Source organism: Benincasa hispida, chromosome 12 (assembly GCF_027475165.1).
Source record: "Benincasa hispida cultivar pf3 chromosome 12, pf3_genome.v1.1, whole genome shotgun sequence".
In the NCBI taxonomy this organism is placed as follows: Eukaryota; Viridiplantae; Streptophyta; class Magnoliopsida; order Cucurbitales; family Cucurbitaceae; genus Benincasa; species Benincasa hispida.
The window spans coordinates 7,444,555-7,465,928 of record NC_143489.1 but is presented as its reverse complement, the minus strand read 5'-3'; the positions used below and the strand labels follow the sequence as shown (position 1 = coordinate 7,465,928).

Here is a 21,374-nt window from a genome sequence, read left to right as displayed (position 1 = left end):
CTCACCACTCGTTCCATATATATTTGTGTTTTTGCTCTAAGAAATTACATCCAAACAATTCTCTGAAGTTAAAAATTAGGAATTTGTTTTCTTCTATTTCTGGCAAATGGTACAAAGTGGTTCGAGTTTTACGTGGGAGTTGCTGAATGTGAAATGCCAGAATTCGAGCATCCATTATGATACAGATTTGCTAAAAGAAGAAATGTGCTGTTATTACATCGAAGCTACACTTTCCTCTAAAACTTCACCTCCCCCTAAAAGATCTGTTTCTATCTACGGAAGACTGCTGTTGAGAAGTGAATCCACTGTAGCTTGGTTGACTAACATTCCCCAGAGTCAGTTGAGGATCTAAACTCAAGTGCTGTGCTGAAACAGATTTTTCGGGTCCGTCGAAGTGGGATGATATATCATTTTGGAAGAGGTTAAGGGATCCAAAATCTGGCAATGCTGGGCTACTGTCTTTTTGGCTGCGAGAGGATTCAAGCCGCTCCTCAAAGAAGCTTTGAATTTCCAGACTATCGTCTATTGGTATTGCACCTGTGAGAGTCTTGAATGCAAAATCCAAGCATGGATCTGCCCAGGAATCCCCAAATGGAAAAGATAATGGAGCTTCGGATGTCGTATGGTCTTTTGTTTGAAACATTTGATGCGGATCATCGAGCATCATTTTGCTGCTCTCGTGATATGCATTGGTCCTGTTAAATCGTTCGGAATTTACCTCCGGCGGGGGATGAAGCAGCTCACTAGATGGCAAGATTTGGCAAGATGTTCTATTTTGTTCATTCTTACTTTGTGGTTGTCCATGTATTCTACCATCTGCTAAATTAAAAGCCAAAACAGCTTCATTTGAATGATTGTTTGGGTTCGCTTGTTCAAAGGAAATTATATTTGATGCCAAATCAGGTTTGAGCCCATTAATACTTGAAGATTGACGATTTGAGGTGGGCTCTTTCTTGTTCTTGAATCTTTTGTTCCCTTGAGTTCTCTTATTCATGCAACTTCCAGGCCCAGTTTTTACAGAGCTCTGTCCTTGCAGAAAGTCGACTGTAGGAGTAGAAACCGGCTCATCAGTGGTAGTGGCATTCTCCACCGGCAATGCACCCGTAAGAGTCTTGATTGCAAATTCCAAACATGGGTCTGACCAAAAATCAGCGATTGGAACATTCAGCTGTGCTTCCATCTTTCTGTCATCCTCCTTTTCGGTTTCTACTCTCTGTATTTTCTCTTCTGGGACATCGAGGCCGCATGCAGGAGGAGTTTTTCTCTTATTAGAAGGATTTTCATGCAAGGGTGTGTCCTTGAGATTAGGTACATGATCTTTATTATCTTTTTCCGACCTCACATCAAGCTGCTGGGATGCTTCATCTGCATTGTGGACATCTGCATCTGCTTTCACAGTTAGGCCAGCATCTGGACTAACTTCAGTGAAACTACTTCCATTTGAAGCTTGAGGAACTTCTTTTGCCTCTTCTTTAGGCACCAACTCTGGTTCAATTCCAGCAAGTCGTTTTGAAGACCTCCGAGGCAAGTTGATGTCTTTCTTCTTCTTGAACTTCCTCGTTTTTGTCTTTTCCCCATTTTCAACACTTTCCATCGTATTACCGATTGCAATCTTCTCGCGTTCCGGCTTCGATGTAGTGATTGAAAGTGGACTGTTATCTGGAGTTACTAATGTATCAATTTTATTACTTTCTAGCTTTTCAGCTTTTGGCAATGCCTTCTCTTGGTCCGACTCAGATGCAGAAATTGAAACTGGTACGTTATCTGAAGATACTCTTACAGTTTCGTTTCCTTCTAGATGATCAGCTTTAGGAGATGCTGAACTTCCATAACTTTTCTCTTCGATTTCAGTAGACTCCCTGACCACTTCTTGAGATGAAATAATCACTTCAACAGTTTCAACAGGAGGAAATACACCATCTTTCAGTTCAGAAAACATGTTTCGCTTCAACTGTTGAATGTGGACTCCTGGAGGTTTTGAACGTCTCCCTGTCGGCATTGCCTCACCTACATGTATAGTTGCACATTAAATCATCAAAGATGATAAAAGTTAAATTCCTATGCATTGGACACAGTTTCAGTACACTGTTCAATCAGTAAGAAGCGGCAAATTTTAATATCCTACAAATATTCTACCTGCAAGAGGCTGTGGGGTTGCTGCAGAGTGCTCCAGTTTCTGTCCTCTAACAGTAGAAGGTCGCTATAATAGAAGCAAGCAACCATTCAGAGTTTAAAAATCATACGCATTAGAAACCATGGACGAAGCGCTAAACACAGGACTGAAGCATTGTTGCTAAAATAACCCATCATTATTTGGGTTCATTTTGCTATCAGTCTTTCTATTAATTGATCTATCTAATTACCAATGCAAAATTCAACTGGTTAAAACATTATAACTTTGATCAAAAGGTCAAATGTTTGAATTTCCATCTCACATATGATTGAACTCAATAGAAAACTTATGTACTATGCAAACATCGCCTTTGCAGCTTGCCTACCCCAAAAAAAGATTCCCAGTGCAACATCTCCAATACGAACTTATCTACACATTTTTTTAATGTTTGCAGCAGAAAGATTTTTTTTTCTCAGTAGACAAACATAAGATATGATACTACTACTAACAAAGGAAGAAATTGAACATACTGCTAATATGCAACATGTGAGAGTGATATACTAATATCATACTGAAGAAACATAATGACGACAGCATAAAGTCAGAACAACGAGATTTAGAACCAAACTGACTGAAACAAGTAATGCTGTTAGAGCATGAGTCTAACAAGAGATGAACTTAACTGATTTTTTGTCACTTATCAACTCTTGATCGTCATCCCCCCCTTCCCTTGGTTTAAATGCATGTTTACTGATCTCTCCAGTCTCGAGATAGCGGAAAACATCCTTCTTGGAGCGGAATATGTATCCAGATTTTGGATCTATGTAGAACTGTAACAGGTAGCCAATAAGAGGGTTGGATATAACTAAGAGAGGAACAACCCAAGAAATTATATTGCAACTTAACAATGCACAGATGAATCAAGCTTGAAACAGTAAGGCGACAATGAATGCAAGACCATTTTTCTGTGCCCTTTTTTACATATGCATATGTTCATCTTCCTTTTTGTTTGGGGGGGGGTGTAAGGCAGGAGTAAGAAGCCTATACCGGGTCTTTCCTAATGCCATCCGCTTTTTCTTTGATCTTGATTTCCTTTATCCATCCAGGCGGCAAATCTTCATCTTTATAATGCTCAATAACAACCTAGAGTACATATGAAAATCAGCTACATAACTCAATACGCAAATAGTAAAAAGTATTTCATAAGTTAGTCCAAGAAGCACATTAAAGCAAGTGGCATTTCAAAATCTCCAAAAACTTCTTTTTAAATATTTATGATTATTGAGTGTTTGAGTCAACTAACACATACCTTAACTAACTTCACCCGATGTCCAAGAAGCTTGTAGAATTTTAAATCCTAGGTGGGTAATTATCATGGTTTGAACTTTTTCTCTCTGAACCCTTTACTTTTTATCATTGGCACCAAAAATCACTATGTCAATCCATGATGGTTGTACCCAAAAATTAAAACTGTGTTGAAATCAGTTTTTTTTAACTTTTACAATAATTATTTCCTTACCTTTTGGTCAAGGAAGAAATTGATTTGACATCCCTTACAAGTTTCATTCAAATGTTACAAACATCATTACATAGCATGTTACAAACATCATTACATAGCATCTCAATCTTAAAAGCTTCTTATTGTGATTATACTATTTTCTGAGCTTTTCTCATAACATATCTCAGTAGTGGTAGTTTAGCCCCTGTAAAAGTATTAGAAGACAAACATATAAAGTATTGGCCTTCCATACTGAATCATGTTTAGCATGTGTATTATCCTTGTGGTGTTATGATGAGAATGAAGGAACAAGTGCGCAGAAAAACAGTACACTGAGCAGTATGTAAGTTGTTTTAAGCTTTATGACAAATCCCAACATTAAATTGATGCCCAGGTTCCAGAGTTTTTTCTTTTTTTAATGGAAATGAAACTTTTCATTGAAGAATGAAAAGAGACTATTGCCCAGGTTTCAGAGTGGAGAATGTAATCTTCAAACTGAAGACTAGTAAAATCTCTCTTGTGCATCCATATAATGGTGTCATTCCAACCAATTTGCAGGGATGGTGAATGTGCACTGCTCTTAATAGTTGGTTCTCTTTCCACAATCTTTAATATTTAGCACGTTTATGATAAAGAGACAGACAAGAACCCCACTCAATTGTGCACTGGTTTAATTATTTTTTCCTCATGCCAATCTCTTGTGGGTTAATGCTGGTAAATCCATAATTTCATAAATTTGGTTGGAAAGAAACCAAAGAAAAGTCCAGAATTTCGTTGAAGCAATTTGATGTAGTCATCTACAAAGCTTACAACCCACCTTAATGGTGCCCTCTTTCTAATTTGTCTATTGTTGGTATGTTTGGAGGCCTTCATTTTTCCTCATTAGCATTCTGTATTCTTTATCTTCTGTTTTCTTTCGCTCCTTATGGGAGTCTGTTTTCTTTGAACACCTTTGTTACTTTCCTTTACATCAACGAGAGGTTTCTCTGTTATTTAAAAAAGTTTCCTCTATGACCCACTTGACATGTCTTCAAGTTCGTTTTATATGAAGACAAAAACATTAGGGGAAAAGGAAAAAGAAAAGAAAAATTAGAATTGGTCGGGTGACATACTTGGCTCCTAGAGTTCGTGTTGTTGCTTGTCCTTCTCTCTTTCAATGTGCACAATTTGTTCTTTACAGTTCTGAGATATCGAAATACCTCTGGCTTAGAATAAAATCTGTTGTCCGTCACTGGATCAATGTAACACTGCAACAAGCGAGGGGTATGTAATGTAAGAACTCAATGAACAATGGACTTGCTTAGTTTTAATGATGCATTCAAGTGTCAACGTTCTTGACATCAGTGGTAATCATTTAAAATTGGTTAAGAAAATTATCTGCGTTTGCTTCAAGCAACAAAGCCTGAAGGAAAATATGATATCTGTTCATGAGCAATTAAAATAAAAATAATAAAATAAAGTTCTTTATAAGAAGTAATTAAAAAAAAAAAGGTTTATCCTTGTTTATTCATTTTGAGCGGGTGAGGGTTAGCCTGATCAACGAGGGAAGGAGCTGTTTGGTGATTGTTTTCTTTTTTAAAAGAGCGAGAGAGAGATGAGGAAACAAGACCTTTTCAATGAAAAGAGTAATGCTCAAGATATAATAATATAGAAACTAAAATAAAAGTTCAACCAAAAGATATAAACTAAATTAAGCAAAGAATATGAAAGCATTCCATTTCAAACAAATGTCTTGGATAGAATGATTGGAAAAAGCCTTTGAATGAGAACACCATGAGGATGCAAGTAGACAAGCTGGCTGAGTTTTCCTGATTGTTCGCTTGTGCAAGAATTGGAATTCACAAAGCACCGTTTTGCTAATTTAATAACGAACAGTTGTTTAATTACATGCATCATTTTATCAATCCCATGAAAACTAAACATTGGTAGGTACAAAATCAGCAGCATAAGCAATTCTAGAGCACAACCACCTTAAAAGTATTCCAGGAGTATTTACAGGAAAAGGGCAACAAAAGCTAAAATATAAAGCATTCCATAACATATGGTGCATACATATGTTACCTTGTAAACAGCTCCAACATTTGAACCACTCATCCGTGTTCTTGACTCCACTTTCCAGCCAGCAGGCAACCATTCAGGGTGTTCATTTGTTTTCACCGTGACCTATACCGGAGAAAAATAAAACCACTTTAAAGATAATGCATAGGGTTGAAGATAAAAATGTTCAGGAGCCAAGCTCACTTGTACTGGACTATTTCCTGACTGAGTTTTGATGCGCCTCAAAGTCGGTTGAGACTTTTGAGACTGAGTGCTTTTAATATAGCCAATAACATCATCCTTGTAATAAAAGCTTTTTCCAGTCTCCAAGTTCGTATAGAACTACAAAATCCCAAATGAAGAGTAAACTGTAAGAAGTAAGATTTTGTAATGTGAATACAATTGTCACCAAAAAAAGAAAAAAAAAAAGAGTTTTCCCCCAACTAATCGCCATGTGAACCACATGGATTGGTCCAATGCAAGCAATAAATGAAGTGTAAAGATGTAAGAAGTAAAATTTTGTAATGTGAATAGATTTGTTGCACTACAGTGGTTTTGACCCCTAATCGATAATTTGTTCCATGTGAACCACATGGATTGGCCCAATGATCAAAGGGGCAAGCAGTAAACATGAATATCTTTAAGAAAATATGTTCAAAACACGGAGGTAGCCTAGTGTTCTTTTCTTCTTCTTTTTAGTAGGGTTACATGGTTAAAATATCAACTGTACTGAGAGTTACCAATATCAAATATGTAGAATCAAACAGCTATTTCAAAATATTCGTCAAGGTGCATAAGTAGGCTTAGATTCTCACGATTTCTATTTCCAGAAAATCATTCCATATGCCTTAATGTACATACCTATCATGCCACCGGTGCTTACAGGACTGAACAAGTGAAGAAAAAAGACATTGTTTCAAAGAACTTGAGGGATTTTTCTTTCTTCTTTTCAACTTAAATTTATCAAATTTGGGAAACGGACATAGCAAAATTATGTTAGGAAGTGGGGATGGCACAAGCAATATACACAAAGATAGTGCTGTAGCCTACGAATTACTAAGGAGAGTTATGATAGAATACCAAACTGGAAATGGAATTTTATTGAATTCAAGAACAACTATTACAAAGAGTGACGCAAAGGAAAAGAAAATTCTACTGCTCTTCCGCACAGTCTGAGAGAAAAGCCCTACCCAACCATTTACTACTCAAAATTCCCCCTTACACCCTAACAGCTCCCCCATTTTTATATGCACTTCTAATTCTTCTAACTAACTAAGGATGGTCCCCCACAGGAGTGGTCCTTCTCAACAGAAACATATTCATCCTTTCCTACCTTTCCCTTATTACCCCTGCTCCTCCTTCTTTGATGCTAAAATAGTATTGGTGGTCTATCATTACCTCCCCTCTCCAAATTTACCTTGTCCTCAAGGTAAAAACTTGGAAATTGCTTTTTAAAGTCTTCCACCACCTCCCAAGTTGCCTCATGATTTGGTAATCCTTTACATTTCACCAAAATTTCCCAATCACTAGTTGCCGGATTTCAACGATATCCCAAAACTTCATCTGGTTCAATCAGCCATTTATGGGATTCACTTACGTATGGATGTACCGTCTGGACCTCGCACTGCTGTCCCACCACCTTTTTCAACTGAGATACATGGAAAACAGGATGTATAACTGCTGTTGGAGGAAGTTCCAACTTGTATGCAACCAATCCAATCCCTTCTACAATCTTATATGGACCAAAATATTTAGGGGATAGTTTCACGTAGTGTCCAATTAAATGTAGTGTTGTACCAATACTCAGCCCAATGCAACCAATTAATCCACTCCTTTGGTCGTTCTCCACGGAAGCATCGCAAGTAGATCTCTACACTTTGATTAACTACTTCAGTTTGCCCTCCACAGAAGCATCTCAAGTAGATCTCTACACTTCGATTAACTACTTCAGTTTGCCCGTCAGATTGGGGATGGTGAGTCATACTTCGATGCAACTTAGTACCTGAGAGACGGAAAAGCTCTTGCCAAAAGTGACTCATGAAGACCTTATCCCTATCCGAAACAATTGTTTTAGGAAATCCATGTAGCTTAATCACCTCCCTACTAAACACGTTAGCTACCACTTCAGCATTAAAGGGGTGTTTTAATGCCATAAAATGTCCATACTTACTCAATCTGACCACCACAACTAAATTACATCATAACCCCTGGCCTTTGGTAGCCCCTCAATGAAATCCATTGATATATCGGCCCATACCACATCCAAAATAGTTAATGGCATCAACAGACCCGCAGCCGACAATGATAGTGTCTTGTTTCTTTGCCATACACTCCTCCACGTACTTCTTCACATCTCTTTTCATACCCTCCCAGTATAACTCCCTTGTTAGCCGCTTATAAGTTCTTAAGTATTCCGAATGGCCTCCAAACAAACACTGAATCGTGATATGTATGTAATATAGTCGGAATCAAAGAAGATGACTTAGATAATACTAGTCTTCCCTTATACTTCAACATCTTGCTGCAACTTAGTTATGATATCCTGCAGTTTAGGATCTTGTTCTACCTCCCTTTGGATGACACTGATATCCAGCAATGTAGGTGCAGTTAGGGACGTCAGATACACGATAGGCATGACTCGCGACAAGGCATTAGCTGCTCCATTTTCCACCCCGGGCCGATATACCACTTCAAAATCATAACCCAGCAATTTAGCAACCCATTTCTGATGCTGAGGCTGTATTGTCCTCTGTTCCAACAGAAATTTTAAAGCCCGCTGATCAGTCTTGCTTACAAACCTCCTTCCCAACAAATATGGCCTCCACCTTTGCACGGCCATAACCACTGCCAACAATTCCCTTTCATAAACCGGCTTGGCACGATCTCTCATAGAATATGACTATAGAAAGCAATTGGACGTTTCTGCTGAACTAGCACCGCTCCAATTGCCATAGACCGATGCATCAGTTTCTACCTCGAATGGCAAAGTAAAATCGGTTAGTGTTAGCACTGTAGGGTCATCATGGTTCGTTTCAGCTTTTCAAACGCTCTTTGAGCTTCCTCATTCCACTGAAAAGCACCTCCCTTTAACACCTGAGTCAATGAAGCTACAACGCTTCCATAATTTTGAACAAAACCCCTATAATACCCAGTCAACCCCAAAAACCCACGAACCTCTTTGATGGTCTGTGGAGTTGGCCACTCAAGAATAGCCCTTACCTTTTCTAGGTCCACTTCCCCTTTGCCTGAGATTATATGCCCCGAGTACTCTATGCGTTCCCTCGCAAACTGACACTTCTTAGAGTTGGCATACAACTCATTCTCCCTCAGAACTACGGGCACCACTTCCAGATGATGCAGGTGATCCTCCAAATTCTTGCTATACACCAATATATCATCAAAAAAAAACTAAGACAAAGTGTCGAAGTTAAGGCTTGAATATAGTATTCATCAAAGCTTGAAATGTGGAAGGAGCATTTGACCGTCCAAAAGGCATTACGACCAAAAACTCGTAATGTCCTTCGTGGGTTCTAAATATCGTCTTTTCCACATCCCCTGGGTACATTCTAATTTGATGATACCCTGACTTCAAATCCAACTTTGAAAATAGCTCCGCCCCATTTAATTCATCAAACAACCCCTCTACTACTGGGATAGGAAATTTATCTAGTATAGTGACGTTATTGAGAGCCCTATAATCAACACAAAACCTCCCGCCTCCATCTTTCTTTCTTACCAGCAGAACAGGGCTTTGAATATGGGCTCGTACTTGGTCTTATGATCCCCGAGTCTAACATCTCCTCCACAAGTTTTTCCATCTCTATTTTTTTGTTGATACACATAGCGATATGGTCACACGTTCATCGGATTAGTTCCCTCCTTCAAATGAATGTGGTGTTCAATGCTTTTTCTTGGAGGTAATCCCCCCGGCCAGTCAAACACATCCTCAAATTTATTCAGCAACGTAGGTATTGATTCTGAAATAGTGTACACCTCTTCTATTCCATACCACTCCACCATTGAAACTCCTGCCTCCATCATTCTACGTTCGATTAAAAACCCCTTATCCTCTTCAGTCGATGATTTCATCATACTTTTAAAGGTCACTCTAGACTTCATCAAGCTAGGATCTCCCTGCAACGTTACTTTTCGAGTACCATGGTTAAAAGTCATGGTTAAGTTACACCAATCCACCTCTGTTCTCCCCAACGAATGTAACCACTGCATTCCCAAGATGACGTCTACTCCTCCCAATTCTAACGGAAGGAAACTATCCTTCGATCTCCATTCCCCAATCGAAAGCTCTACTTCTATACATGTTCCCTTTCCCCGGACTGCTAAACCCAAACCCAAAACAACGCCATAGTTTGAAGATTCCGTCATCAGCAATAGTAATCGCTTTACCAATTTTTCATATATGAAGTTATGTGTTGCTCCGCAATCAATCAACACTATCACCTGTTCACCCTTTATTTCTCCCTTGAGTTTCATCATTCGCGGATTCGTCAATCCTACTATCGAATTTAACGATAGTTCTGCCAACGTTGACACTTTTTCCTCCACTGTCATCATTTTGAGCTCTATTATTTCTTCTTTCAAATCATCCTCCTCACACAATTCCATCTCCTCTCCATTCACGTACACCACCAGTAATCGCAACTCTCGTATTTCACGCCCTTTGCAACGATGACCTACTGTATAACGTTCATCACACCTAAAACAAAACCTTTCTCCTTCTTAACCTGAAACTTAGCATCCGTTAACCGTTTAGACGCCCCTTCCTTCCGATATTCTCCCGTTGTTACCCCTCGCAAAGTAATTGTCCTCATCGGAGTCAATTCGTTAGGTTTCGCCCCTTCGTTTGTATTTCTGATGTTATTTACTTTACTAACAATATCATTATTACTTTTAGGGTTATTCAGGGTTTGGATCTTACCTTCGTGAGATTTTACCCGACCCGCCTTCATTCTCGCGTTCTCACAATCCTCGACACGTTGGGCCAATTTCATCATTTGCACCAGCCCAACAGGTTCCCAACACTCAACTTCTGCCTTGCCCCGTGGTGCAAGTCCATTTATGAACGTCCCCTCCAACACTTCATTAGGTAGATGCAGTAACGGAGCTACCAACTTGTCTAACAAGTTTCGATACGCCTCCACAGTCGTCTCCTATTTAATCGCTAAGAATCTCCCACACATCGATCCTCCTCTCAATGAACGGAGACGAATTAACAGTCGTTGCTTCAAATCCTTCCAGTCTTTGAACAGTTCACGTTCTTCTTTGGATCGATACCAATCTAGTGTTGCACTATCGAAACTGATCACCACAACCATCATCTTCTCCGATCCGGTCAAATTATGGATATGAAAATACCTATCAGCTCTGAATAACCAAGAATCTGGATCATTTCCGTTGAATACATGCATTTCCACTTTCTTAAATTTGTTTCGATCAATCACCACTTCTTCTCCTCCCGTTTTTGCATTGTTGTTCAACACCATAGGAGTTTTCCCATTCGTACCCTCGATTGCCTGTTGATTCCTTGACCCCTCAGTTACTTCAGTAGTCGTTGCTTTGCCTTTCACCATTTCAACCACATACGATCTTCCCAGCCGATCTTCTAGTGTTTATCCGCTTGTATTCCCAGACGATCGATACTCTTAGCCAGAGATGCCGAGTTCTCTTCAATCATAGGTAGCTTCTGCATCTCCACTCGTAACCCAAAGATCTCTTGATCCAACAATTCCAACTTCTCTTCAAATCTTTTCCGAGCCATTCCTCCCAGAAGAGAGCTCTGATACCAATTTGATAGAATACCAAACTGGAAATGGAATTTTATTGAACTCAAGAACAACTATTACAAAGAGTGACGCAAAGGAAAAGAAAATTATATTGTTCTTTCTCACGGTCTGAGAGACAATCCCTACCCAACCATTTACTACTCAAAATTCCCCCCTTACTCCCTAACAGCTCTCTCCTTTTTATATGCACTTCTAATTCTTCTAACTAACTAAGGATGGTCCCCCACAGGAGTGGTCCCCTCCTTCTCAACAGAAACATATTCATCCTTTCCTACCTTTCCCTTATTACCCCTGCTCCTCCTTCTTTGATACTGAAATAGTATTGGTGGTCTATCAGAGTACTCCAAGAATCAACCAATAGTTAAGTGTCCAAAACATGAGGGAACTCCTTACTTATAGGGATTAACACATAAATGAAGGTAAAAGGGACTTGCCTAAAGATTAACCCAATCCTTCTTTCATCATTCAATTCCTAAAAATTAAAATTAAAAAAAAAAAAAGAAAAAAAAAAAAAAAAAAAATTGTCTCAGTTTTAAAATGGAAATGAAGGTATAAAAAAAATATAAATTATAAACATTAAATTATTTTATTAAAAAAAATAAAAAAAATAAAAAAAGCCTAATTTTGGGATCAACCTGAGGATTTACCTAAGATTACCCTAGCCCTCCCTAGACGGCTATTTTGGTTCAATATTTCTCTCTACCCAATGAAATGTATCAAACTAGGGGTGCTTTAATCCTAACTCCACAAACTTCCAATTCCAATTTGGAGCTTAAGAGTTTGGCCAAAAGAACCTGCCCAACCTTGCAAACTATCAGGAAAGCACAGGAGATACCATAAGTTTGCAATTTTAGAGACCACCATTTATGGAGGATGGGACAATTTGGCTGTTGGAATGTATTTTCTAGAAGTGGTTGCAAGTATCGATTAGAAGTATTTTTTGGCCTCCACTCATCTGAATCCATCATGTATTCTAAACATTGTTTTTGCATTCAAATAACCACTACATTAGCCACCACTTCTAAGTTAATCATGTTAAATGTTCCAGTTCCAACAATAAGGAATGAATGACTTCAGTGCATATTTCCTTTCGATACATCATTCTTTTTTTTTTTTTCCTTTTTTTTTTTTTTTTGATATCCATAAGTGTCCGGCCAGCTTATGCGCACCTCAACTAATCTCACAAGACAACTATGTCTGACCCTAACATTTGGGTATCAAGGAACCCCGTAAGATGTTAAATCCTACGTAGGTGGCCACCATGGATTGGACCTATGACCTCCTAGCCCTTTGTCAAGGTCATGCTCCCCTATTTACCATTAGGTCAACTCATGATGGTTCAAATTTGTTCTTTTGTGCGATCAATCATTCTAAACTTTCCATCCATCTTCTAATGTGTTCTCTTGGTCCAATCAACGTGTCCTCCATCATACTTTGGGCATGTTGCATGAGATTTCCACCTTTGACATATTATATAATGTTGATTTTCCTAGTCTTTCTCCACCCTCCATCTTCATAAGAGGTAAACTCTATCTATCCATGAATCTAAGATTCTAGGTTCCATATTCGAGGAAAAATGGCCTCAGGGTGCGCACAAACCTCTATTCATATTTCATCATAAAATTCTAGTTTCTTCCATGCTTGTACATCATATACTAGATTGCAGGGTTTTATTTGGTAGGCAAGGGTTCAACAAAGAATCCAATAGCAAAATATACAATAGGCTTTGCCAAATTTTAAACCAACCATCATAGACGTACTATCCTGTTAGCACTATAGCTCTTTTGCAATCTTTTTTGTAAAAGTTCCAGAACTTTTTCTGCCCTGATTTATCTTCTCTTCATGGAATTACAATTATCACCTTGCCTCCCTATTCTTTCAGACATGTCAGGTTTCTTCCTATATAGGAGACTTTGGATTCCTTTCCATTACTTAGGATGGGATGTGCATGGACAACAAAAGCTTTGTTTTTAATTCAGCAGAGAACCTTGAGGTTCGGTAAGGGGAAAAAACTTCAACCTGACTAGGAAGAACCACAGTTGAAGGTGGAAGATGAAGGAAGGCCTCTGGGGCAGCATCAAAATAAAAATTTAAAAGAGAGAGAGAGTAGGTTACAAGAGAACTACCAATATGAAAAACCAGGACATAAACACCATAGAAACAAAACGAACCAGACTCTTCTTTTCCAGAAGACATCCTAGTACTGGTCAAATACCCTTTGTTCCCTTGGGAAACACGAGATATTTATACAGTATGCCCATCAAATAAAAAGGGTTGAACATTCAGAACACTACATCCAATAATATGGAACTTTACAGACTCAATCAACAAAGCAAGCAAAATAGGGCACATAACACCATCGTCCACCCTAAAACTCGCAAACTCCAGTTAAAGAACAAAAAACCAATAATCAAACACCTAAGCAGCCACAAAATCCCACCGAAAATCTATAAAAGAATAAACTAACAGCAAGAACAGAATTACCCTAATTTTCCGGCCCGTCTTCTGGACTTTATACTGCACGGTCCAGCCAGAGGGAAGCCAATCCGGCGAACCCTTGGATACCATCTTCAGAGAAGAATCAACAACAGATCAGCTCCAGATTCCGCAACCAAGATTTGTGAAGCTAAAACACGAAGCTCAACAGCAAAAGAGGGAATTGATTAGGTCAAAGAAAGAAGGGAAATGGGAAAGGAAAGGAAGAAATTGAGGTTCGGACACGTGGGTGTGATTCAAAATCCATATTTTCAGCTAGGAAAAGGATTACTCGGTGAGATGGAAAAGGTTAGGGCTGGAAATCGAAGATGGGGTTGTTGAAGACGCAACCAGAAGCTGCTTTTTTGAGCCTCGGCTTTTTGGGTTCGAGGGTTCATTGGGATTGTATAAAAGCTCGGGCTTTGACCATTGAATCAGAGTGGATTGGATCTGCTGGTTGTACCGTTGGGTTAAAAATGGAAGCAAAGTAAGAAAGAGAGATGAAGAGGATTGAGTTAAGACTCCATTGTCAAACTAGATTGATTCGTGTCTGTTGTGGATGTCGTTTGATTCCACAGCCTTCACTGTCCACACTACTCACTAATTACCAAACTTTGCTTTATATATCTAATATCTGCGTGCGCTATACATATATAGAAAAAAATTCTTCAAACCCTTGAGAAAAACATTTTTGTCTCCAGATTATATCTGTAAATAGAAGGATTTGATATTAATATTAAATATTTATTACTATTTCTTATATCTTTTATAGAGGTTGGTAGGAGAGATTAGAAAAATATATAAAATTTTAGAGAAGGATGGTGTTCATGCTTTTTAAAAAAAAAAATGAATTTGGGGAAAGTTATTCAAATGATTATTTGTGCATTTTTTTTCTCTAATATAAGTGGTAGGAAAAAGAAAAGAAAAAGAAACTTTGTGAAAACTATCCTATAGTATGATCATGATAACAATTACACCTTTCAATTTTCAATTATATATATTAAACTCTCATTTTTTAAAAGTATAAATGTTGCATCCTCTTAAATTTTTAAGTATAAAAATTAAATTCTTAAATTATGAAAGATGTAAAAATCAAATCCTCAAACTCTGATAAATATAAAAATTAAATCCATTTTACTCAAAATCTATCTCACGTTTATTTCTCCATTCTCTAATTTCTCTCACTACCTTCCACCTCTCCTTCTCTTTGATTTTGGTTTCAAATTTCTACTCTCTTAATTTAAAATGTGTGAGGGTAATTTTCTATACTACTTTTTATTTTAATTTGTATGTTATGATGGTGGGATCTTTTTACGAGAAACAGAAAAGTTTCTCAAACAAAGATATGTATTTGATATTATATTCAAAAATTAAATTATAATTTAAACAATAATTTATACTTGTGTGATGCTATATTTATAAACATACTCACTAATTATATAGTTGGTCGATTATAAACTTCTTTTTCTATAATATATAGAATGGAAAAACCAAACCTCTAATCTTGAGGTTGATATTATATATTTGATGTTAGTTAAGTTAAGCTCATTTTAACTATTATTAATTTATGAATATGTTTTATTTAAAATATATATATATATATATAATTTCTATTTTGTAATATTATATGATATATATAATACATTACATAATACATGTATTTTAATTTAAACAAAAATGAATTTATAAAACGACATGTTGTATTTCTTAATATTTATCTACATTTAATGTAATTACATATTTTTAAAGTGAAAATTTAAAATTTCGATACATTAAAAGAAGAAAAAAATTATTGTTTTCAAAATTTGAATTATTTAGATCACATGACTTGAAAACAATTTTTAAAAATTGAATCTACATTATCAATCGAATACATATATTTATTGATAAATCTAAAAATACAAAACATAATATGAATTGTCAACCAAACAAAAATGAGGCAGTTCAATCGAATCCATATTTTTTCTATTTTGAAGTTGCTGTCAAATGTTGACTTATGGTCATCCACAAGTTTGTCATATTCCCTTTTATCCTTTTTTATTCTTATTATTTGATTTTATATAAGCTTGACATGAATTCAAGCCGATAAAAGTCAATTCGAGTGAAATGGATTCAATTCATTTTAAAGGGTTGGACTTAATTTTTACGATGAAAAGTTTAAAAATGTAGTCATTATCACATTTTACATATATTTAAGGATGGTTTTTACAATTTATTAAAAAAAATTAACTTATATTCTAAAACTTTTAGAGTTATCAATTAAAATCATCCATGTAAACACTAAAATGTAGACCATCTCAAGTTAATTATAACATTAATTTCTACTTGATTTTATTTAAAATCAATTCAAGATCACTTAAAAGAAAGTTAATATTCTCTCAAGCGCCTACTAAAGGTAGTGTAGCAATAAAAAAATTATTACTTAATTGTTTCTGAAAAATTTAGAGAAAAATGTAAATAGACGGAAAAATGAGAAACCAGTCAAACTTATGAAAATGAAATTCATTATTATTCAACGACTAGCAGTTTAAGAATAAGAAATGATGAGTGTGCTCTCAAAATTCAAGTGTATTTTTTAAAGTTTAAAAAAATATATCCAAAAATGAAAATGTGAATAAGAAATTGCAAAAAAACCCAACATGATTTTCAAAAATAAAAAACTAAAAATCAAGCGTGATTATCAAATGGGTCCATACTTATCACATTATTAACGAAAGTGTAACTTGCATCAATTACCAAGGTATATTGAGTTGAAATTCTCTCTCTTTTGATATCAGCAATTAGAATAAGAGATTTAACCATTAACTTTTGAGATGATAATTTACATCTTATCTATCAATTAATATATCTACATATTTCTTAGGCAATATTTAAAAAATAAGAAAAGTATATATATATGTGTGTATATATATTTAATTCCTAATGTATTTTACTAATAAAGTTTGAAAAGTGTTATATTATATTTAAAAGAAAAAAAAAATCAAAAGCCCTCATTTCTAAGATGGGTCAGATCATGTTTAGACTTAATGTCCCAAAACTTTTCATAAAAAAGGTTAGGCATTATTAAAATATCCATGATTCTCAATCACTCACTCATTGAAAGGTCATTTTTAATAATCTTTTTATTTTGTACTGGTTGAACTTATATTTTGATGTCTTGAAAAAGATAATTAGACCAAATTCATGTCCAAACAAGAAAATCGGAAAATTCATCCCTGAAAAATAAGGAAGCACTCTCTATGAGAACACAAATTCTATATTCAAAAGAATATTCAAAAACTTTCTATTACAAACCTTATATGGCTAATTAACTAATTAATTCTAAAAGAGTAATTAAACTAAATTAACAACAAAACAAATACTAAAATAAAATACATTAATTGTCCTATAATCATCCTCATCACATCTCATCCTAACGGGGTTGTGGCTCAACCATCGGTCCAAGCCTAGCCTTGGCTCAATTCAAAGTCAAAGTTTGATTGGTTTGGACCAATCCAATAGACATTCATTTGTTAGATTGGAATATCAGACATAGATCACCTTTTTGGATAGCTGGACAACCTATATCGGAATTATTTAGACTAGTTAATCAGGCTAACCCGTTAGACTTATCATTGGATCAACCTAAATATATGTACATATATAATTTTTATACACTATATTTAATATATTTAAAATGATTTTTTTTATTATTTCATAAAACATATTTTAGTAGTGTAGATAACACAACTATTAGGTAATAAAAATTATGAAAATGTTAAAAATTAATGACAATTTAATTAAAAATATAAAATTAATTAAAACTTTATAATATCAATAATTTTATTTCGTTGCCAAGACCCAAACAATACTTTGAAAAGCATTAGATTTGGGTTGGGATGAGATTGGGCATACGTTTTGGACCTACGTTTTTAGACTTGGTCGACCAATGATGAAGGTGACTTATTTATTACTTAAAAATACTATATCCATTAAATAAGGAAGAGTATTCCTACACAATAATAATAAGGGACCGTTGCAAATATAGATATTAAACCAAAAATATTAGCAGATATAACCTAATATAAAAAAAATTGCAAATATAGCCAAATTTAAATAGTCTATTCGTGATAGATCATATTATTGGTAGGAGTCTATTAGACCATATCACTGCAATTACCCTAATAATAGTAACAAAGGGAGAGGAGAGATTGTGGAAATATCTTCTAAATTTGGATTTTTTTTACTATATAAATTGGAGTAAGTTATGGTATTTAGATTATTCAACTTGAGTGATTATAAAATAATTAAAATAGAGTTTTTTAAGTTATATATTTTTTTTATAATAAAGCAATAATAAATGCTTTATTCATAAATTAAATTAATTGAGCCTACCAATTTATTAGACTCATGTGGTCTCATTCAACACTAATTGATGAAAATTTACTCTGAATTAAAATGATTGGATATTTTGTAATAGAAAGAACACACTAATAGAGAAAAAAGCAATTTAATACATCTTTATCTTTAATTTATCAAAATATGTGCTCTAAATCAGATGACCCTATATATATTTAACTTAGCATAAAGTTACATTTCTTCTTTAATATGTAGCCCTTTGATATATTTTACCATGGCTAAATTCAATTTTTGTAAGGACAAACAAAAATTACTTTCATGGGTTATTGTTGTTCAATCATTGAAACTCTTATTATAATAAAATTTTGTTATAATATCTATTAATGGGAACTAAAAATCTCCACCCACATATTAAAGAAACTGGAGATCAAAGAAATGAGACTCCAATGAGAAATCAAGAATATGATTTCATCCTTCACCAACTAGAAAGGATTGTCTTATCAACTTATCACCAAACAATCTACTAACTACATCCTAAAAATTATTAAAGTTCATTTCCATGATAACTTTTATTAAAAAAAAATACTTACGAGCGGCATCCATCTTTATTGATTCTACTCAATTGTTCAATCATTGTGTTTTTATATTTGTGGATGTCTAAACCAACTTTACACGCACCTCGACTAATCTCACGGGACAATCCACCTGACCCTACAACATTTAGATGTCAAAGAAACCCGGATGATATTAAATTCTAACTAAATGGCTACCATGGATTCAACGGATGACCTCTTAACTTTTTATTAAGGTCATGTCTCCGGTTTACCACTAAGTCAACCTATGATAATTAATTGTTCAATCATAGTTTGCACATGTGACCAGAGATCTTTCTTACTTCTTTTTTTTATTTTTTATTATTATTAGTATTGCATTTTTGTCACAGAGAGAAATTATGGGATGCAGATTTAGGGCCACATGGTAATATAAAATTTATAATAAGGTCAAGAAAAGGTTGGCTTTGTTTTGTGGTTTGACCTTCTATTCCCAAAGGGAACATAACTAAACTTTTCTTCATTTCCACTATTAAATAAAGGCAAGTCGGTGGTTGCCTTAAATTCCATTGCTCCTCTTTCATAATTAATTGTATTATATGTTCACATTAACATTTGCGTTCAAGTTTGCAAGAAATGTGTGAAAATAGCCTTATATAATATGGTTCTCAATTGATTGAATACATAAGCCTTATAATGTCTTAAAAAATCGCGACCAATTTAAAATATAACAATGGCTTATTCTAAAGATCAATGGTTTGATCTCTGATCAATTGTGTAAGAGATCATAGGTTTACTAACTTTCAATTTTGAATTCAATAAAGTCACAAAACTTTAAAATGTCTAATATAGGTTTTTTAGTATTTCAATAATTTTGCGTGTTTAATAAGTGTGTAATTTTTTATTTTCAATTTTGTATTCCTCGAATTATTTAAGTTTTTAAAACTTATTGTCGTACTAGATACAAAATCGAAAGTTTAGGATTGTATTAGACATAGCTCAATTATATATGTGTCTATCGGATTGATTAATTTTAATTTTCTTTTTCGAATGGGTAAAAGAACTATTAAATGCAAATAAAAATTTAAATTGAGCGACATATATTAGCCATTTTAAAAATTCAAACACTCTATTTTACATATAAATGAAAATTTAGAGATTTATTAGACATTTTATAGACTAAATAATTAACACGAACTTAAAATTTTAGGGATATTTTCAAATATAAGAAAATAAGTCACAACTTATTTACAAATATAGCAGAATGTCATTGTCTATCAATCACATTTTGTTATATTTAAAAGTATTTTTAGTAATTTTATCTTTAAAGCAATTACCTAAAATTTTATAGACTAAATTTGTAATCGACCTTAATTGATTTATTCTTTGATATTCAAGCACTTTGTCAACCAGATTGTTTTTTTAAGAATTGGAAAACATCATCCTTTCAACCAATTAAAATAAATTTGACAAAATACGTCATTTTAAACCAAAGATATATGTACAAAAGTCTTGTTATTGACTCAAAATTTTCAAATATTTTTCTTTGATCTTTCCATTATTTTATACAAAAATTTATTTCAATGAACATGCGTTCCAAAATCAAACATATATCAAATTTAACCCTCCAATTTGGAATTTCATAGTCTAAATTATTTTCTATTAAAATACAAGACAAAAATAGCTTAAAATAAGTTTAGCCATATAATTAAAATAGTATGTATACAAAATAATTAAAAATATTCCTATATTTATAAACACAGGATGATTTTATACTAATGTATTTTGCATTTATATTTCCGGTAATTTTCGTATTTTCCTACAAACAATAATTAAATATTTTACGAAAATGACATCATGGGTTCATAAGACCATTAGTTTATTGTGAACTAAAAAAAAAGGGCTATTAATTAATTTAATGCTGTTATTACCACCAAATGGCAATCGCATTAAATATTTATTTGTCTGTTTAAAAAAAATCATTAGAAGACAAATAAATGAATTTTTAATTCAACGTTAATTATTATTAATATTTTGACTCAAAATTTCAAAAGAACTGTGGAACTTGAACCCACCATCTCCTTGTAGTCTTAAGAACATTCAATTTTCACATACAACCACGGCGGAATTCTCGATCTTATAATTTTCTATATAATATAATTTCTTCACAAAAATCAATCAAATTTCAATGAACAAAATAAATAAATAAACAAACACTGTCGTTTTTTTTTTATATATCTTCATCACATACATATTTATTGCTCTACACAATATTTCTGTATAAAGAAAAATGAAAAAAGGGAAAAAAAGAAAAAGAAAAAGAAAAAGAAAAAGAAAAAACCCTATTGGCGCTATAGGTGACTGCAAAAAAAGATCGGTGGAAAAAAATTATTCAAAAACTAGAATAATGTGACTGAGGATTTTACACTAGATGTGGTAAGAGAATTCGAAAATTGTGTTACGAACCTATATGGAAGAATTGTTACGAGACAACTTCATTGGATAATTTTTTCTTTCGAGATCGGAGGCTGGATTTGATTAGTTATGAAGTGGGTTGGGAC

The 21,374-nt window shown here is 34.4% G+C and overlaps 1 protein-coding gene and 1 pseudogene across 3 annotated transcripts; both read right to left on the bottom strand.

Annotated features, from left to right (window-relative positions):
* Window positions 1-68: 68 nt before the first annotated feature.
* On the bottom strand, window positions 69-14,542 carry LOC120067843 (uncharacterized). 2 transcript variants are annotated; one of them, XM_039019439.2, is made up of 8 exons: window positions 13,934-14,542; window positions 5,853-5,990; window positions 5,673-5,774; window positions 4,724-4,858; window positions 3,161-3,256; window positions 2,797-2,943; window positions 2,137-2,200; window positions 69-2,007 (listed from the first exon to the last, which is right to left on the bottom strand). In XM_039019439.2, the coding sequence occupies exons 1-8, from the start codon at window positions 14,015-14,017 to the stop codon at window positions 245-247; spliced, it is 2,529 nt and encodes an 842-aa protein (XP_038875367.1). In that variant the 5' UTR covers window positions 14,018-14,542; the 3' UTR covers window positions 69-244. The 2 variants fall into 2 exon arrangements, with proteins under 2 accessions (XP_038875367.1, XP_038875368.1); XM_039019440.2 differs by lacking the exon at window positions 4,724-4,858 and having other exon boundaries at window positions 13,934-14,519.
* On the bottom strand, window positions 6,917-11,236 carry LOC150031740 (uncharacterized; annotated as a pseudogene). Its single transcript, XR_016525189.1, has 2 exons — window positions 10,973-11,236; window positions 6,917-10,816 (listed from the first exon to the last, which is right to left on the bottom strand). The product of XR_016525189.1 is annotated as an uncharacterized LOC150031740 (transcript).
* Window positions 14,543-21,374: the final 6,832 nt, after the last annotated feature.